The sequence below is a fragment of the Gallus gallus genome, chromosome 3 (assembly GCF_016699485.2).
Source record: "Gallus gallus isolate bGalGal1 chromosome 3, bGalGal1.mat.broiler.GRCg7b, whole genome shotgun sequence".
Lineage (NCBI taxonomy): Eukaryota > Metazoa > Chordata > Aves > Galliformes > Phasianidae > Gallus > Gallus gallus.
In genome coordinates this window covers 54,638,435-54,657,247 of record NC_052534.1, presented here as the reverse complement: position 1 = coordinate 54,657,247, position 18,813 = coordinate 54,638,435, and the positions used below count along the sequence as shown (strand labels likewise).

The window sequence follows — 18,813 nt, the reverse complement described above, 5'->3', positions numbered from 1 at the left end:
CTGAGAGTATGCCTATAATCATCAACCCAATTCTGCACACCCTCAGCATTACTAATCTGCTTTTCTTGCTCCAACTCATCACTTGCATCACAGTGCTGCTGAAATGCAAAGTTCTTTCAACATGAATTCCGCTGACAGCAGTATCAGATGTTTACATTTTCTTAATAGTCATCCTCAACTCTGAAGAATAATGCACAAAGATAATTTCATCAGCTTTCATAATGAGAACCATCATTCCAAACAGGGACTTCCCAGATGTGATGCTGCAGATACAGTTGTGGTTATTCAGCAGCACTGAGGGGAGTGTCCAAACGGCAAGTTACGTGACAGATGCAAGTGCTGAATAATCAGAGAATGAACACACAGCATTTGAAGTGTCTGATGAAATTCAGAGAAGTGAAACAAAAAAAAATAATAGTCAGGAAGTACAGCAAGTAAGTTGCGGAAGGAGCTAATTGTTCTGAGATAACATGGAATAGAATACAAGGTGCAATTAGTCTCTGCCTCTCAGTGGCACTACTTTTCCAGCTCCTTCAAAGAGCTTGCATGGTAGCAAGTTGGCTCTATTTTTAATTGGAGAAAATATTTAAGTCAACTGCTTGAAACAAGAATACCTGTTTTGAAAAGAATTCCTCTTTAAAGAGGAGTGTTTGCATCAGTGTGTAACAATCCCAGAACACCCAGGAAACTTATGTAAAGCCATAAATCACTTTAAAAACAACATAATGGAATCTAGAGTACCTAAAGGAAAAAAATAGTCTTCCTACTGCTTCACTTCATTTCTGTGTGCCTGTATGTTTATAAACATTTACAATCCACACAAGCTCTGTAAAGTATGAAGAAAAAGTCTGGGTGTAGAACATCTTCCAACCAAAGTTCACCTTTACACAAGTGACTGTACCAGCTCTCTGAAAGTTGTCTCATTCTGTTTGCCAACACTACCCCCAGGCATACTGCACAGTGCGTTTTTAAGCCTGGTGAGCTGACACCGAAAATTCCTAGTCCAAGCCTGCATGAGTTCTGAAAGCAAGGACACCGAGTTCCAGAAACAACAACAATCAGCTAAATCCATTTGCTGTTATTTGATGAATTCTGTTTTAGTTAATCATTGCTATTATGGTGAATTATCTCTATATCCCTATACAGCAGTGTCAGTACGAATCATGTAACAAGGATCACTGATCCACAAAATCTGAGCGTAAGAAGCTGAGGAAAAAGAAATGCCCTTGTATAACACAACAGTATAGACACAAGGAGATAACTGTGAGACAAGTCAAGTTGCTTAACTTGAAAGCCATGTTAAAACAAGTGACCAGAGATTAGAAAATCCAGATTCTCCTCAGTCCAGGGAGCGTACACAGAATTCAGGATGCTAGACACTGTAATTCTGACAAATCACCCCAAAAAATTAACTTTACATCTTCACTCCGTAGCCTAAACTTACAGACCAGGCATGGAAGAGGAACACACACCTGAAAATACTGAACAAATGATCTCTCTAAGCATGCACAGAAGTAGTCAATGCAAGTGTCTTAAAAAAAAATACAGATTACCTCAAAGTAAGACAAGTTTCCAATATAAATAAATAAATAAATAAAATCATCCTCATTTCAGTTGCCTAAAAACACATGGTAGAAAAAAACCGAATTGCTTATGTCAACTCAAAGAGACTTCAAGTAGTTCATATTCATTTATGGCTCAGTTTTCAAAATTAGCTGAGTAATAAGTAATAAAAAACAACAGGATATGCAGATCATGTCATTACCATGGAGAAAAAAAAACATTCTTTAACAACCAACAGTAATGTACGTAAACATTCAGAACACAGTGTAGTGAATAGTTTCTCTGCTACACGTTGGTGCACCTCTGACCGACTCTATAAACATTCTTGAATCGTTCAGAAATTAAGCTGAACTTAAGAGACCCGCAGTTCAGCTTCAATCCTATTGCAGCAGCTGAATGCAACTTACAGCTGGGGGGGGCTGTGGGGAAGTATCCACTTTAAGGAGGAAACCAGCCCTTGAGACAGCTGGCCAACCCCAGACACACTGAGTACTGCCAGACATTGGACTACATTTTCCTTTTCTCCCTTACTATCACTGAAAAGAGGAAATGTATGAAATGCTTCAACAGTTACTACAGTTGATTCAACATTTGCTTCTCAAGAGGTAGGGTTTTTTTGTTTTGTTTTTTTTAAAGCACAATTTCTTTGCAATCAAGTAAGGCAAAAATGCTACAATAGACTCATTCTTAATATTTGGTGCTCAAATGGCTCAAACATACATAGCTAAGACCTACTCACTGGTCATACACGTTGCTAATTATGTCTCAGCATTTAAGCACCATCAGTTGACTGAAGCCAGCAGAAGAAGATTATTAGCTGGCTAATCCAAATTTAGAGGGGATGATGAGTATTTACATCTCAGATTACATTTTATTTAATACTTCCTGAAGTTCTCTTTGAAGCAGTGAAAGGCATGAAGTGAGCCTGTGCCAGAGATCACCACGAGTTCATACATTACACAAAGTACAAACAAGACATAAAAGAAGGGAAGGCCTGACGATGGGTAGAGATGTTACACCACATCTATGACCTCCATCCCCCTCCCGCAAAGCACAGTTGGTTCGCACACATCACAAGACTTGAGAGATTTGTTGTTCTACCTCAATAAACACAGTGATAAGCCTGACTCTCCAAATCTCCATCCAATCATATCATTCCTTTCTCGCATGACTTCACTGGCCTTTACACCGAGTCGGGTAAAACTTGGTACCTTGAGTAAAACCAACTGACCATTACTTGAAAGTATTTTTACTGCTAAATTCTTACTTGATATTCAGCTATGCTGAACAATTTTAATGCACCACGGTTTCTTAAAATTGTGGAGTGTGTGGACATTCTTTACCTTTATTAACAACACCTTTCACTGCTGAAAGCACACAGCAAAAGAGAGGTTGAGAAGGGAAATAAGTGACTTTACATGCACCTGTCATCTACAAATGCTTCCCCCCACACAGCCCAGTTAAGGCAATGAAAACAAAACAAAAATCAAACGGTGCAATAATTACACTCCTCATGACCGTTTTAGTTTTGTTCCCTACGCTGGCTCCTCATTTGTGTTTTTCACTTTACAGAGCTTCTATGTTGTAACGCTGTTCTATTCCTAGCCTAGGAACTTTTTAATTATTATTATTAATTTTTTTGCTAGTTTTAAGTTTCTGGAGAACAATTAGTTCTTAAATATATACGTTGTGACAAGCATGAAGGTTCATAGATCCTTCTATCCATCAGCTCCAGCTCACAGCTCCAGCACAGCATCAATTTTGGATCACAGCTCGGACAGGACAGAACACAGTGGGAGCAGATGCAAACTCCTATGTCCTGTGCTTAGCCCAGGAGCTGGATGCCTCCTGCTTTTTCACACATTTACAGTTTTGCTACCAGTGTAGAAGAGCAAGGTAATTTCCCTGTTTTGCAATAGTATCATTATACTGCCATAACCAAACAGTACTGAACGAACAAATAAAGTTTTCACCTTCAGAGAGCTTGCTCGAAAACCATTGAAATAGGCAGTTCTATGACATAAGTGTGCAGCTATGTAGCACTATACGCCAGACGCCTACTGCCAGAAGGAAAAGGGGCCCACTTTGCGTCCAAGCTTCATCACAAGAAAAGCCTCTGTGCGCTACCAAGACCCCGCCTATTGCGTGGCTCAGGCTAAAGATTAACAAACAGAGGAGGTACAGAAATATCACAGATCATTTAGCTCCGTGAGCCTCACTGTGATACAGCTCCAGTGATGGATGGAACAAGAACCAGGTGAGACTCTCAGGTTTCACCTGTCCTGTATCTCATTCGTATGTGGAGAAAATGGGATCTATGCTAAAGCTCTGTGTCCCTCCTATCTCCAACTGTGACACAGCTCCTCTGGCCTTTGAGGGCTTCACCTCTCCAGACACAGTTATGTAAGAGCTACAAGGCAAGATGCGACTTTGTGCTTTGAAGCCATCCACCTTCTGGACTTGAACAGCAGCTCAAGAGGCAAAGCCTGCAGTGTCCCAGGGAAACGGCATGCATGTGCATGTCCATGCTGGGCAGTCCTGTGTGCACAGGGCCTGAGTGCGGGTACTTTCTTTTTTTTTGCTCTCCTCTCCTCCACAGGAGATGATGACAAAGCTGCAATATCAGCCAGAATTTTTTAAATGCTCATTTGCCAGAGTATTTCATACACGCAGAAGTATACCAAAAAAACAAGCTTAAAATTGCAGGTCAAATTCCTGCTTGCATTCATTTTTTAAATGGTAAAAGGACATTAATGTAGTTTTAGTCTTATAAAATCTTTACTAAAGTTATAAGCTTATTTTTCTTTTTTAATTCTACACTTACCCCATATATATCTACTAATTAAAAAATTTAAAAGCATGAGGAAGTTATGAGCTCTTGTTTCTAACCGTGGGCTCAGGCGGATCACAGCACACCAGCTCAGATCACAGCTCCTTGAGACAAGGCTGTTACCGCCTTACTGCCGTGAAAGCAGGCAGGGCGACAGGACACAGCGCGGGGCGCTCACGCTAATCCATCAACCATCCTAAGTGTTTTACTGCAGCCAATATCCGAAGAGCAAACTTCCCAGCACGGAGAGACAGCGGAACCAACCCCCGTGCCAGCAGCACGGCTGCCGAGCTGCGCGCCCTATCTGCTTCTCCGAGCTCCCGGGGGGGGTCTCGCAGCTCCCACCCACTTCACCCATAGCGTTTCAGCAAAGACGCGCGTCCCGGCACTCTGCCACTGTGGAGCTCATTTCGGACCCAAAGATGCAAGCCGCCACTACCGGCAGTGCCAACAGCCTCACGCTCACAGCGCGCTCGCTGACAGCTTCCTCTCCCAACGGGGTCAGCGGGGGACAGAAAGAGGATCTGACACACTTTTGCTTCCCGACGTGAGAGCCGCGGCCGCTCGCAGGGCGCTGCTCAGCCCCGACGCTGCGGGGCACAGCGAGGGGACGGCGCCCGGTGCCGCCCCGCACGCCGCCCGCCCGGACCGAGCGGCTCTCGCCGGAGGGCGGCGCGGGGCCGCGCCTCGGCCCGGCCGGAGCTGCGCGGACGGCCCGGGAAGCGACGAGGCGATAAGCCCCGGCAGGAGGGGCGCGGCGGCGCGGCCTCACCTGCGTTGTAGAAGCGGTCCAGCACAGCCGTCTCGCCGAAGTCCAGCTTGCCGAAGTGCAGCGTCTCCAGCGTGGCCCCCACCACCTCGCACGCCTCCCGCAGGCTCTGCAGGGCGCCGCTCTCCGCCGCCAGCAGCGGCCCCTGGCTCGCCTCGTTGATCACGTAGGTGACGGCCGTCCGTCGCCCGGCGCCCTTGGCCCGCGTCGCGATGCTCGTGCCGGCGGCGGGGCAAGCGACGGCCGCGTCCTCGCCCCACGGCGAGGCCACCTCGGGCTGGAAGCCGCGGCCGCCGTCGGCTCCTTGCGCCCGCCGGCCGAGCCCCTCGTCGCCGCCGCCCGGAGGGCCGGGCACCGCGAAGCTGATGGTCCCCTCGCCGCTGTCGTTCATCCCTGCGGAGCCGCCACCGCGGCGCGTCCCGGGCTCTGTTTTGGCGGCCGGAGTCAGGCGGCTGCCATGCCGCGTCTTTCCGCCTCGAGCGATCCCCGCACGCTGCCGCCGAGCTGTCGGAGAGGAGCGGCGGCCGGGCTGGGGCAAGGCGCTGCCCCGCGGAGCCTAACACCGGCGGCCGGGGGCGAGGAGACGAGAGCAGCCTCCCACGGCGCCCACCGCCCGCACCATGGCGCGCCGCTCCCTTCTCCCCCGCACCTGTAGGGACCACCTGGCGAGCGGCTCCCCGCAGCTCGTCTCCTCCTCCTCCGCGCCGCCGGCAGCTCGCTCTCCTTCCAGCCGCCGGGTCCGACTCACCGGCGGGCAGGAACCACTTGTGGGACTGCTCTCAGGCGCCCCCGATTTAGACGAACGACAGCTGCACGGCTCTACTCGCGGCTCGGGCGGGGGCGGCCCCGCACCGCGCTCCTCCTTCCGGGCCCGCCTCCGGCCAGAAATAAGGCAGCAGCGCCCGCCGGGCTGTGCGTTGGGGTGGAATGTCGGGTGTGAGAGGAGAGCTCTGCTGGGACGCCCGAGATCGGGCTGCTGCCCGATGCGGTGCGCGTCTGGTTCCCGGCCTGTGGCGGGGACGGAGCAACGGCTGGCAGCACCCCGCGTTGCTCTGCTTAATGGCCTCGGAAAAGCCGGCCGGCTCCGTCTCCTGGTGCGTTGCTGGTAGCGCTCTGAGCCAGGGGTGCCGGTTAGTCGGCAGCCACTGGGATGGAACGGGTCCTGGCTTGCCTGAGATTTTAAAGCATGCTTTCACCAGCAGACGCGTTTTGATCCAGACAAACCTGTTTTTGCATAAAACGAAGTGGTGGGCAACGACCTCGTCTTGTGCTCCTGCAAAGCTGACGGGGTTTTTGCAGTTTAGCTAAGGACTGTTTTTGTTGCTTCTCTCTCAAGGATGTGGCGACCGGCATTGGGGCCTGGCAGCAAGCGGGATGCTTGTGAGTGCTGAAGGGAGCACCGGGTTTGGTAACCCTGAACCCTGGTAGGGCGTGGCTGCATCAAAAAGAGGTGGCCATAGGGCAAGGGAGGTGATAGTCACCTTCTGCTCTGCCATCTGGAGTACTGTGTCCAGGCTTGGGGCCCTCAGCACAAGAAAGACGTGGAGCTGTTGGAGCAGGTCCAGAGGAGGGCCTTGGAAATGATCGGAGGGTTGGAGCCCCACTCCTATGAAGTGCTGGCTGAGGGGGCCAGGCTTGTTCAGCATGGAGAAGGGAAGGCTCATGGGAGACCTCACTGTGGCTTTCCAGTACTTGAAGGGAGCTTATAAGCAGGAGGGAAACTGATTTTTTACACAGTCTGATAGTGACAGGACCAGGGGCAGGGGATGACTTTAAGCTAAAAGGAGAGATTGAGGTTAGATGCTAGGAAGTAATTCTTTACTTGGAGGATGGTGAGGCACTGGAACAGGTTGCCCAGAGAAGCTGTGTATGTCCCATCCCTGGAGGCATATAAGACCAGGTTGGATGGGGCCCTGAGCAGCCTGATCCAGTGGATGGTACTAACCCTACCTGTGGCAGGAGGGATGGAACTTGACCATCTTTTAAGGTCCCTTCTAAGCTAAGCCATTCTATGACTTTAGAGATGGGGACTTCACTGCTTCCCTGAGCAACCCATTCCAGTGCTTGACCATTCTCTCTGTAAAGGAATTTCCCCCCAACATCCAGTCTAAACATCCCCTGGTGCAACTTGAGATGGTTGCCTCACGTTCTATCACCTGAGGAAAAAAGACTGACGTTCCCCTCACTGCAACATGGAGCAAGGTAGCACTGTACGTTATTAATGTTTGTGTCATATCAATAGGTCCATCCTATGGATCTTGTTGGGACAAATCAACTTGCTGGCATGGCACCTGTTCTTGTATCATTGATTTCCGTGACTTCTGTAGGACAAGGATAAATTCTGGAATAGTTAGGGAAAATTAGTCACTGCAATACCTTCGGGAGCTCTGTTTGCGTCGATAGGTTTCCATTTTCAATGAGGTATGCCTGGCATTTGCTCCTGCTGATAAGGAACGGGTAAATGGGGTGGGAAGATGACGAGCAAACGAAAGACTAATTTAAAGGGGAAAGTTAATATTTGCTAATCTGCAATATACAGTAGGTTATTGTTTCTTGCTATGGCCAGAATGACAATGAATGTTTTCCTAAATAAAGTAGTTTTCCACAAAATGCAGAATCAGTGTTAATCCATTCAACATTGCTCTTACATCACCTTACAGGAAGCAAGAACAATATGCCTCTGTTGTTCTCTAGAACAGCCCATGTTTGTCAAGCAGAGGAGGAAGTCACGGACTGAAAGGAGACGGAAGAAGCCTGCTATTCTACTCAGTGCTGCTGACTTGTGAGGCGCGCTTCATTATTAGTGCCACGTCCATTCCAGACACAAGACAGTTCTTCTGTTGATTTGGCTGGACGTGATGTTGGGCCCCAGAAAGAAATGTGAAGTTAAGTAATAAAAATGCAGATTAATCTGGAATAAACCACACAAATCTTCTGCATGCCTTGTTCGCTTGTTTCTCAAGTGCTGTACAATTCACATCTCTAGCACCAGATGGTTTACATACGATTACAGTTCAGTATCATGCTGTGCTTTTTCTAATGACAAAAACTTGCAGCAAGCAGTTAGCTGCAAATTTGTTGAAATAATTCCATCTCTTCCTTCTAAGTTTTCACAGCTCTACGTCACCGTCCTTTAGCTTTAACCATAATTAGAATTCTATCAGCCAGGAATTTTTCATTCTTATTAGTTGAAAATGCAATTTGTGTTGAGTGACAAACACTGTGTGACAGGCGCTAAGGACTTGATTAAGCCACTCAAACTGGTGCTAATGAGATCCAAGACTAAGAGAGGTAGTTTCATTTTAAGCATTCTGATTTAGAGGCATGAAATTTGAAGCATTTATGTCCAAATCATAACTTTTTTTTCACGTGTTACAGCCGTGAGTGTCCAGTAGGTGGAGGAAAGTGATTCAGGACTAAATTTGCATTTTCAATTTTCTTGGATGTATTGGAGATTGATGGAATGGACTAAAATATATTTCCATGAGAGCCTGCAGGAGTAAAGTTCAGTACATTTCAATTATGGGTGTAAAGAAAGAAAACCCACAAACTTAAATAAACTTGCAGACACAAGAATTCAAACGAGATCTCAAAAGTGCACACTCCGTTCCTTTTCCCAGGAGCTTTAGAAGGTAACTTGCACAGAAATGGCAATGGTTAAACTGAAATAAACCAAAACTTATTAAAAAAAATAAAAATAAATAGACTGAGTATGCAACTGTAGACAATCAGAAGTAACCTTTATGCTCAGTACTGAGAAGGCAACATTTTGTTATGGGAGAGTCAACTGCCAGTCTTTAAAAGAAAGTAAATCTGTGATTGAGATAAGCATTTAAAACACCAAATAAGTACTGGGAGCAGGTAAATAGACAGGTGTTCAATCTGATTATGTAACAGTAACAGTGTGGGCAATTTGCTTACCGAGTTATGGTGCACAGAAATGGCAACCAGCAAAATCTGCAACTCTTACGCTTCTTTCTGAATCTCATATTTCTTCCTCTGCTACAGTGTTTTTCTCTCCTCTCACTTCTGTCCTTTTTAACTTCCAGAAATGTCTCTGTGCACACAGGCCCTCCCTCCCAGCCCCCACTAACCTCACTTTTCCCATCTGACCCCGTGAGCTTTTCCCCTTTGCATCCATTCCTGCAACCTCCTTGGTTACTTCCAGTTGTTTATTTTCACTCTTGCTGGCTTTCCAGTCTCAGGATACTAAATGCTTTCCTTAAAGCTTTAACTCATGCAGCCTTACGACTGCATGGAAATTTCAGCTGGGAAAATCTCTTCGTTTCTTTCAGTCAATAAACATTCACTGTTGAAGAGTAAAATGCTGATGGTATAAGGCCTAATGCATGACTCAATAACTAGAAGAAATCTTACTGCATTCCCCGAGTATCTTCAGTGTTTTAAGCTGCCTATCCTTGAACCTAAAGGAACAGCTCACAGTCTACTTTCTGTGGTAGAAAGGCTCATTTTGCAATGTATTTTGATGCCTGGACTATACTCTTGCTGATAACAGGTTCTTTAAGGATTTGTGTATGCAGAAGTGCTTGCCACCAGCTAAGCTCATGCCTAAGCTAGCTGTCAGCCAGGGAGCTGGGGGAATGATGGGCATGTGTCCATAGCAGAACAGAGATCAGTGCTCTGAAAAGGAGGTGAACTGGGCGCAGGGATATTGCTGTCAGCATCTTGACTGCATATTCCAGTGCCGGCAAGGTGTATAGGGTTATGAGCTGATCTCGAAGAAGTGACAGCAGTATAAACAGAGCCTAAACTTTGCATACCGAGAGAGTGGGAAATCAATTCATCGAAGTGATGCTGTGTGAGGAAACAAAATCCGCGTAGTTGGGGGATTTTTTGTTTGGGTTTTTTTTCGGGAACCGGGGGCTGTCTGCTGTTCCGTGGAGCACGGCTGCCATCTAACGGGACATTCTGGCTACACGGGCTCTGTGGGATGTGGTGGGAGGAGCTGGCCGGCGGCACAGCTGGTTTCAATGCTGCTATAAAACGCTACTGTTACCGGCTGTCCTTTGAGCCTCTTGGATTTACTCACCCGCCCTGGGCCTGAGGAGGGAATAGGTTTCCCTTCTCTCTCTGCTCGTAAAATAGCTTTTATTTCCTTAGTTGTTATCGTATCTACCTTTCAATCTCCCTGTGCAAATGCTTTTGTTAGCCGTTTTATTTCACTTCCTACTTCTAATGGCCATCGAAGCATGAATCCACAAGCTTGTATGTGGGAAAAAAATGGTGTGGGGAGGCTAGTCCTTCTCTCAGGACTTTCTCATAACATTCTGTCTGCTCCTTGATCATCAGTGTCTACAAAAATCCTATTAATATGACTTCAAAACAAAGCCAGGCCACGGATAAGCACTGCTTCCTGTTGGTGTAACCTCTACAGGATGTCACTGATTGCAAAAGATGACTGGACCTGAAAATGTGCTTGGTGAAACCTTTCCAACACGAAGTACTAACTTGTCTATGGGCTTCACTCTGTCCTGCAGTTAAAACCAAAACAACACCTCATAAAGGGCCATGCCACAATTTACTTACTGCACCACTGCAGCGGGTACGTATCTTTTCCAATGTTGTCTTTGGCGCCCTCGTCACAAAGGGCCATTGCTTAAAATGCTAGCTCAGAAAATTGTCCTTCAATTTCCATTTTGAAAAGATCTATTGATTTTAAAGGGTTGCACAGAGGCTAAGGTTGGTGGAATTTGGCTTGGAGAAGTCTGTTCAAGAAAGCATTCCCTTGCCCCAGGCTCAAGAAGTCTGAGTTCACACGATATGTGTCAACCATACCCTACAAACTTCCAGCTGTGAGCTTTGTGAGCCACTGTGAAGCTTTGTGCTTATTAGACAATCTAGAGGACACATTAATCAAGCTTCTCTTTGGAATGATTTTATCATAAAGTCCTGGAGCCTGTTCAGTAAACATATATATGAGTTCAAATGAGTCCAACCACATAATTCAGTGATCTGCCTTTAAATGCCAGGTTAAGAATTAGGCACTCAATGTCACTTTACAGCAGATTTTGTAATGGAGGTTTAGCCTTAAAGAAAAAAAAAAAAAGCATAATAGCAGGAATACATCATTATTCTCCGCGGCCAAGTCGTCACGGGTAGAAGAAAACTCTCTCACAGAAGGACCTCTGCCTGTGAAGCCCGAACAATCTGCCCGCCTTGCTGCCAGCGACAAAGATGGCGGCACCGCCTCAGCGCGGCGGGCGGGGCCCTTCCGGCGCGGCTGAGCGCGCTGCGGGGCGGCGGTGCCGCCTCCTAAGCAAGGCCGCGGCCGGGCCGGGGCCATGGGCACGGCGGGCGGCGGTGGTACCCTGCGGCTGCCGGGCTTGCACGGCTACGCGGCGGAGTTCTCGCCCTACTGGCCGGGGCGCGTGGCCTGCGCCGCCGCGCAGTACTACGGCATCGCAGGTGACGTACTTAAGGCAAACGGGCCGTCTGCCGGTACTTTCTCCTTAGGATGTGGATTGCGCCGCCCTCGTGCTGAGCGCTTGGCTGGCTCTGCTGGCTTTGCCATCCCGGTGGGGATGCAGAGCGGGCTTCCTCGGGGTTGGAGCCTTTTCGTTCTCCTAAAAGTATTCGTTTTAAGTAACGTTTCTAAACGTGGAGTTCCCTGGCAACATCCTGGTCGTAAGAGAGAGCAGTACCCGTGTTTTGTTAGAGCTGAGCTGGGTGTCTCCTTTTTGGTGAGCTGCATTTGCAGATCCAATTTTCACAACTTATTTTCACATCGCAATTTAAACACAAACAAAAGTTCCATCTGCTGTGTTACCGAAAAGGTAAAAAGGAGCCTGTCCTGGCATGCCTGTAACACGGGGCCCCTGGGGAGGCTGCACTTCTGTGCTGCTTTTCCAGCCTCGCCTACAGATGTACTGGAGGAGGAGAGCCCTGATGTAACTGAATTACTGTTTTGGAGAGCAGAAGAGACAACAGGCTGTTGCGCAGCTAGCCATGTGGCCTCTGAAAGAAGTTGAGCTGCCTTATGCTCACGGGAGCTATCACAGAGCTCATAGGGTCTGTGGCGTGGGCGAAGAGTTGTGATATTTGGTTGTACTGTGCTGTTTTAGGTTGTGGAACTCTGGCAGTGCTGGAACAAAATGAAACTGGGATTGTCCTACTCAGGAGGTAATGTTGTAAATATTCTCTGTTGTGAAAATGAGGTGTAAACCTATGTTGTTGTTTGTAGAAAACCCAACCCAAACATTTTGGGCTATTATTATCAATGTAAACTATTGTATCTATACTATATCGTCTACTGTACACATGTATTGTTATTGAGGTGTAAATGATTGGCTTACATTCCACAGGTCTTGCTATGAGAAGTAATTTAGATTGCACCATTTCCACAGTGTAAGCCATTTAATGGAAAACTGGCAGTGTAAATTAAGAGCTCTGACCTAGCTTGAAATCGCAAGTTTGATTGTTTGTTGTTATAGGTGTCACCTCTGTTTATCCCCTTAAAATTGGCTTAGGTTGAAAATAGAGCAGGAAGCTGGGATGAGTCGAGGAAGTCCTTTCTAGGAGATGGAATGCTCCAAGAGAGGAGTTTGGTTCATGTTCTGGATGGGAGAAGGGGAGGGGTTAGTGCTTAGCTGCCATTCACCTAAGTTTTGAAACAACAGTTGTTTAGATTAAGAAGAGAAATGAGATAGAAGTGTTAAGCAAGAAGTTAGAAAACTCCAAGAAGCTGTTTCTAATTCATAATTATCCACCCGACTACCTGAAGCTGTTAAACACACTGTCCATTCTGCAAAGCGTTCATTTCTGTGTTTCCAGAGACTCCACTTATTTTGTGGTGGAAAGTCCTGTGCTTTCCTGAGCACCGAGCTATGCCATTTTCTCCATAGGAGCTTTCTGTGTGCGTGCCTTTCTCTCGTAATTACTGCAGCGTGCCATGAAGTTTAACCTGAGCTGAATTAAACCTTCAGTGAAAGGGGGGTAAATAAGTTCTTATTTACCATGAGATAACAGCGTGGTCATTGATGGTTGTTGCAGAGCAACCAACGCATGGTACTTGATCCTGCAAGATGAATCGGTGGTGTTTGAAAGCCCTTTTTAGGAGTTATAGAGATCTTTAATATGATCATGACTGTCCTTCTGTTGGTTTTTCATGGTCGCTCAGATCCTCAGTGGTGTTGTGGATTGGATAGAAACCTCCCGACAGTTTTATTTCTTTGTTTACCGTGGTTGTAGACTACAGGCTTCAACCACTGTAGCAACATCCTGGGGAGGTGGTAGGTTAGTCTGAGATAGGTCGCACCTCTCATCTCTGATTTCCCAGCAGTTTAGGACTGAAATCAGATTCCATTCTCTGTATGGAAGGTCCTTGGCTCACTTAACGCTTTAACTCAGTTGACCTATTCTGACCTTAGTCAACCTATTCTCATAGAAGTTAACGTATCCAGTAAGTTGCTTTTAAGGAGATTCAGTGGAAACTGAAAAGGTAACAAAGCTGTTCAGAGTGGTAAAGAGATTGATTAAAAAAGATACACAGCTAGTCCAGACTTTGTTATGCTTTCCCATGGACAAATATCTTCATTGTTTCTGTTCAGCTTTGACTGGAATGATGGCCTGTTTGACGTGACATGGAGCGAGAATAACGAGCACGTGTTGATTACTTCTAGCGGGGATGGATCTCTGCAAATCTGGGATATAGCTAAGCCCAAAGGTCCACTGCAAGTCTATAAGGAGCACACTCAGGAGGTAAATCTGGCAAACTGCAGACATTTGCTGTGCTGTCTAATACTTGAATTACTAAAGGGGATATTTGAGCAGTCAAAATCAAAAGTGTTTTTTGTTGTCTGTTTTTTAACTTTGTTTGGGTCCATGATTTGGATTTATGGCTCCATGTTGTTTTGAATATAAAGTTAATTAATGCATTCTACGTACTCCTTTGTACATTCACACTCTGTAGTAGGTGTCACTTAGTCAAATAAATGTCATACGTTCAGAAATAGTGTTTGTGGTTCCTTCTAGACTAAGAAAGCATTGAGTTGTACGAAAGCCCTGAAGTCATTCTGTAGCTTTAGAGGACATTACTAGACAGGCCAAAATCAGGCAGCTGACGTGTATAGCTGAGTTATCCTTGAGGGTATAGAATGATAGAAATGATATCAGTCCTTAGGCCTTCTGCATCTGCTTATCCTTTTCCACCCTAGCATCTCTGAATTCTTGCTCAGATCAACAGTAGTCAAATATTGGGACATCATGTTTGTTTGTTTGTTTTAAGCCTTGGTTTGATACTGCTGAATTCAATTTGCTTAATGCCTCAGTTTCTTTATACCATACATTATTGGTAGTGAAAATGCTACACTCACGCTCATGTTCATACGTTTGTACATTTTAAAGGACTTCTATGCCTCACCATACTTATCTTCTTCCAAGTGATTTTTATTTTTATCTTTTTTACCCTATTTTTCCTCATGCTTTCCTTCTAATTTTGTTTTGCAAGTCTTTGAACTTCAGATGTGATCAGTTTCAGCTTGGATTAGTAACACGTTATCTTAGTGAAATAAATGTGAACGAAATAAGCTAGTATGTATGTAGTCAACAATTAACTGTGGGTATTCAGTTTTGTAATCAGAAAGACATCCATTTTTTTCAGATACTAAATACGAGGCTAAAATCTGAGTGATTGCAGTTGTAAGACAATCTGTATTCCTTATGTTTTTTTTCTTTGTAATTTTGCCACTTTGGCTTAATACATATACTGTGTAAATAAGGAATGTTGAGAGATGTGTGGTTGTAATCAGGATTATATGATAGTGTTTAAAGACTGATAGAAAGATGTAGGCAAGGCATAATACCAAATTATCTTTTGGGTCTATCGTTCTCTCTTTGAAATTCTGTCCATAGGGTTATTTTGGTTCTGCTACACCATCTGTTGTTTGTGAAGTGAGAATTTCTGTGTCCAAGTTCTGGTTTAGCAGGGAGCATGGAGAGGTGGATGCATTCAACCGTGAGTTGAAAAGACAGTGTAGGACACACGGGCCAAGTGTTTACCATGAGATATCAAGGTTCTGTATTGATTCTTTGTAAGTGTACATTAAGAGGATAGATCTCAGTGGGAATATAACTAATAGGTTGTGGTAAACTCTGAGAGGCAGTGCTCTTTAAAATCACTGACTACTTCTTAATCTTTAATCCCTGTGTGACACTTGTAATGATGGTTTTGTCCCTGATTTTTGTAGTGTTTCCACTTATGGGGACCAGTTTCTTGTTTTCTAAATGAGATTGTTCTCCCCCTCAAAAATAATGTACAATTCTAATTTAAAAGCGCATCTTTATTATTAAAGGACAATGGGTTTTATTCCAGCACTAACCAAGTGCTGAATCTTGTGAATAAATTGGTCTGATTTACTTTGGTTTTGATGAGGTGTCACTGGAATGTGGGACAGTAGAGTACTTAAATACAAAGACTCACTTTACAAGACATATTTACTTAATTTTGAACTACTTTTTGGTTTTACTTCTTTCCTTCGTCTTACCTGTTTCCTTCATCTTATGTGTTTTCTTCTTACCTGAGACATTTGTTATTACAGTGTTTAAGCACAAATGCATTAATACGTTCTATGATTGAAGATAAAGCCAAGAAAGAGTAACAGTTAAGGTCTGTGCTTTGCTACGAGCTCTTCTCAGTTGCTCAGCGCAGTTTCTTTTGAAGGTTGTGTAAATTTATGTTGGGTGATAGCATGAAAAGGTAAGAGGAATAGAAGTGATCCTTGTTTGATTCTCTGACACTTTCTTCTCATTCTCTTCCCATTACCTGGACCTGCTGCATGCCAAATGAAAATAGCTGTTGCTTTTTCTGAGCCTGTTGTCTGTTTGGCTTGTAATCCTTGCCTGGAGGAGAGTTTGTCCAGGTACCATTATCTGTTATGCAGCTGCAGACTACTGGGCTGCGTCTGTCATACGTGTGCAGGTCACTGTCACAGCATAGATCTTCAATTGATCTGCATGCTGATACCCTTTAGCTGAGCTGTAAGCTATATGTGCACTTCGTATTAGCTCTGTAGTAGATCTGATTCATCCCCAGTATGTGAGGCTAGGTGAATTGTGTGACACGGGTACATATTTCTGGGGTATGCATTTCTTTCTTGAAAATTCTGGATGTGTATATGGCAGTGCAACATTTGGAGTGAGCAGAATTTGTTGGGCTATTGAATGAATGAGGCGTACTGTGTAGTGATACATTCTGGGGCATTGTCAAATGATACCACTGAATGCAAGATCATCATCCAGATTCAGGGGGAAGGAGAGAGAGTTATGTTAGCAAGGAGCTCAGGAGCTACCCGGGAGAACTGTGTTGTCATCTGTTCTTAAAACATGAGCATGACTTATTTGTTTGTGTTATTATTTCAATAGGAGCGGACAGGCTGAAAAAGGAACTGTGGTACTGTGAGCTGACAAAGGTAGAATAGCCAAGGGGAGGAAGACACAGTTTGGAAAAACAAACAGAAGAATTACTGTTCAGTTTATTATTTGGCTGTTGTCAAATACTGTACGGTTGTCTTGTACATTTAGGTTGTAACCTCCTCACACAGGGAGCTAGCACTAAGTGGTGCCAGAGCAATAAGCCTTTCAGTATACGGAAACAGAATATTGTGAAATAAAGAAGGAAAATTGCAGGTGATGCGTTCTTTTCTGTGGGCAATGATTGCCTTCAACTGTTGGGAAATATGCAAATAGATTAAAGCCAGTCAATTTAAGCTGGATCCAGCAAAGTCTGAAATAGTTTGTAGGAAGAAAAGTGCCCATAAGTAGCTGAGTGATACCTTGATTTCCTTGCTCATAATGAAAATATTTGAATAAAATTGGATCCGAGATCAGAAATCTGTTTGAATTATGTTTTTTTTTTTTTTTCCCCCTTTCTCCATCTGGAAACATCTTTACTTTTTTGGATACCTTTCTGAGTCTGTATGTGCCTTTAATGCCAGACTGAGAGATTAAATTTAATTTTTGCTCAGGTAAATGGCACTATTGGCAGCTCTGTGATGCTTGACCAGTGTGGTTTTTAGCTGATTATGATATAATCTACAAATCCAAGTGTAATTAATGGAACTAGAATTAATGTATTTATGTATAATGAAGTTAATGGCGAACTAGAATCTCAGACTTGTAATGCTTTTTCTAAACTGGGCTATTGTACTGTTTGTAGGCATATAGTGTTGACTGGAGCCAAACAAGAGGAGAGCAGCTAGTGGTGTCTGGCTCATGGGATCAAACAGCCAAGCTGGTATGTTGGTTTTTGTTGAAGGTAAAAATACAATTTGTTTGGAGGCTGATAGTTCTTCATGTTAAGGAACAGCGTTGATTTAGTTTTCCTCTATTTTAAATGAAAACTGTAGCTCTATTTTAACTGAGATGTTCTTATATCCTTCAGCTGGTATTGGGTGAAATATACTAGTGCTTTTCATGATAAGTGGTAAAGTCAGGAGTTGGACTTGATGATCCTTAGGGATCCCTTCCAATTTGAGATATTCTATGAAGAAAAGTTCTTAGTCCTTTATATATTTATGAAATTCTATATTTATTAAATCTTTTCCTTTCTCATTGCATATGCACCTCAGCAATTTTCTTTTTACTTTATTCAGTGGGATCCAGCGGTGGGAAAGTCTTTACGCACTTTTAAAGGCCATGAAGGGGTCATTTACAGCACTATATGGTCTCCGCACATCCCTGGCTGTTTTGCATCTGCTTCAGGTAAACACGATGGTAAAGCAGTTCTCTCAACAACTGAAATGCCTATATTCATTCAGCACTTTCTCCAGCAGATGGTAGTATATGTCATAGGTAAAAATGGAAGAAGGAAAGATAAATGTACTGCTGCAGCTGGATTTGTAGGCTCTATTACCATCTTTAAATTGTTCTCTTGGCTGTTTAAACAAGGATCAGCAGTTTTCTAGCAGTCGCTTTAGTGACTTGTGACATTTTTTTTCCTACTTTATGTAGCTGTCATCCATTCCTCCAACTTCTGCTGTTGACCGCTAAAATATTTTATAAGCTTTAGCTCTGGCTTACACTTCTGATCAAATTGTCTCAAGCATCAGCAGTCTATTGGACCTGTGAAAAATGCAGTCAATTACCATTACTGCTGGAGATACTGTGCCATGTACTTTGGGAAAGTAATCATATATTATACTTTTCTAACTGCCAGTGCTATGAAACTTGCTGACTAACCCAGTCGTAACTGAGCTGGATGTCTTTGCTATCAAGGAGACGTTACAGTGGTCCAACAGCACAAAGATGGAGTTATGGGTGCAGTGAGCCACAGATTTTGCTGGGAAACTGAGGCCAATAAGATACTGCCTCAATACGAATGTCAATATATTAGTATTACTGGCGTCAATGTCTCTAGCTTCAATCCTGTTGGATTTCCATGGTGGTTCAAATAGACATTATTTAGGCCTCAAGAGAGTAAGCAAGTAGAAATGAGAGAGAAAATCAATACACAAAGGTACTGGTTTTCTCTATTCTATGGGAAATTGTGGAACAAAAAGTTTAATTTCACCCGTAACTGAACTTCTACTGAGCTGAAGTTGGAACTGGAGAAAAACTGCAGTCTCAACATGACAGCTAACTAGGCGTGATGTCTAATTTACAGTTTGTCTCTTCTTTGATATGCTTTTCATATGCT

The 18,813-nt window shown here is 44.5% G+C and overlaps 2 protein-coding genes across 3 annotated transcripts in view; one reads left to right on the top strand and one right to left on the bottom strand.

Moving 5' to 3' along the window:
- The window catches only part of MAP3K5 (mitogen-activated protein kinase kinase kinase 5), a 96,113-nt gene extending 90,088 nt beyond the window's left edge, over positions 1 to 6,025 (bottom strand). Inside the window, exon 1 of the mRNA XM_015284184.4 lies at positions 5,166 to 6,025. Coding sequence (XP_015139670.1) covers positions 5,166 to 5,553 — 388 coding nt within the window. The 5' untranslated portion in view covers positions 5,554 to 6,025. The remainder of the gene's footprint in view (positions 1 to 5,165) is intronic.
- A 5,399-nt stretch (positions 6,026 to 11,424) lies between these two features.
- PEX7 (peroxisomal biogenesis factor 7) overlaps positions 11,425 to 18,813 on the top strand; it is a 35,539-nt gene continuing 28,150 nt past the window's right edge. Inside the window, exons 1-5 of one of the 2 annotated variants that reach the window (XR_005858084.2) lie at positions 11,425 to 11,588; positions 12,245 to 12,302; positions 13,730 to 13,880; positions 17,335 to 17,412; positions 17,771 to 17,879. Coding sequence is in view for 1 of the 2 variants with exons in the window: in NM_001277709.2 (NP_001264638.1) it covers positions 11,465 to 11,588; positions 12,245 to 12,302; positions 13,730 to 13,880; positions 17,335 to 17,412; positions 17,771 to 17,879 (520 nt within the window). In the remaining variant the exon portion in view is untranslated. The remainder of the gene's footprint in view (positions 11,589 to 12,244; positions 12,303 to 13,729; positions 13,881 to 17,334; positions 17,413 to 17,770; positions 17,880 to 18,813) is intronic. The other variant, NM_001277709.2, reaches the window with a different exon arrangement.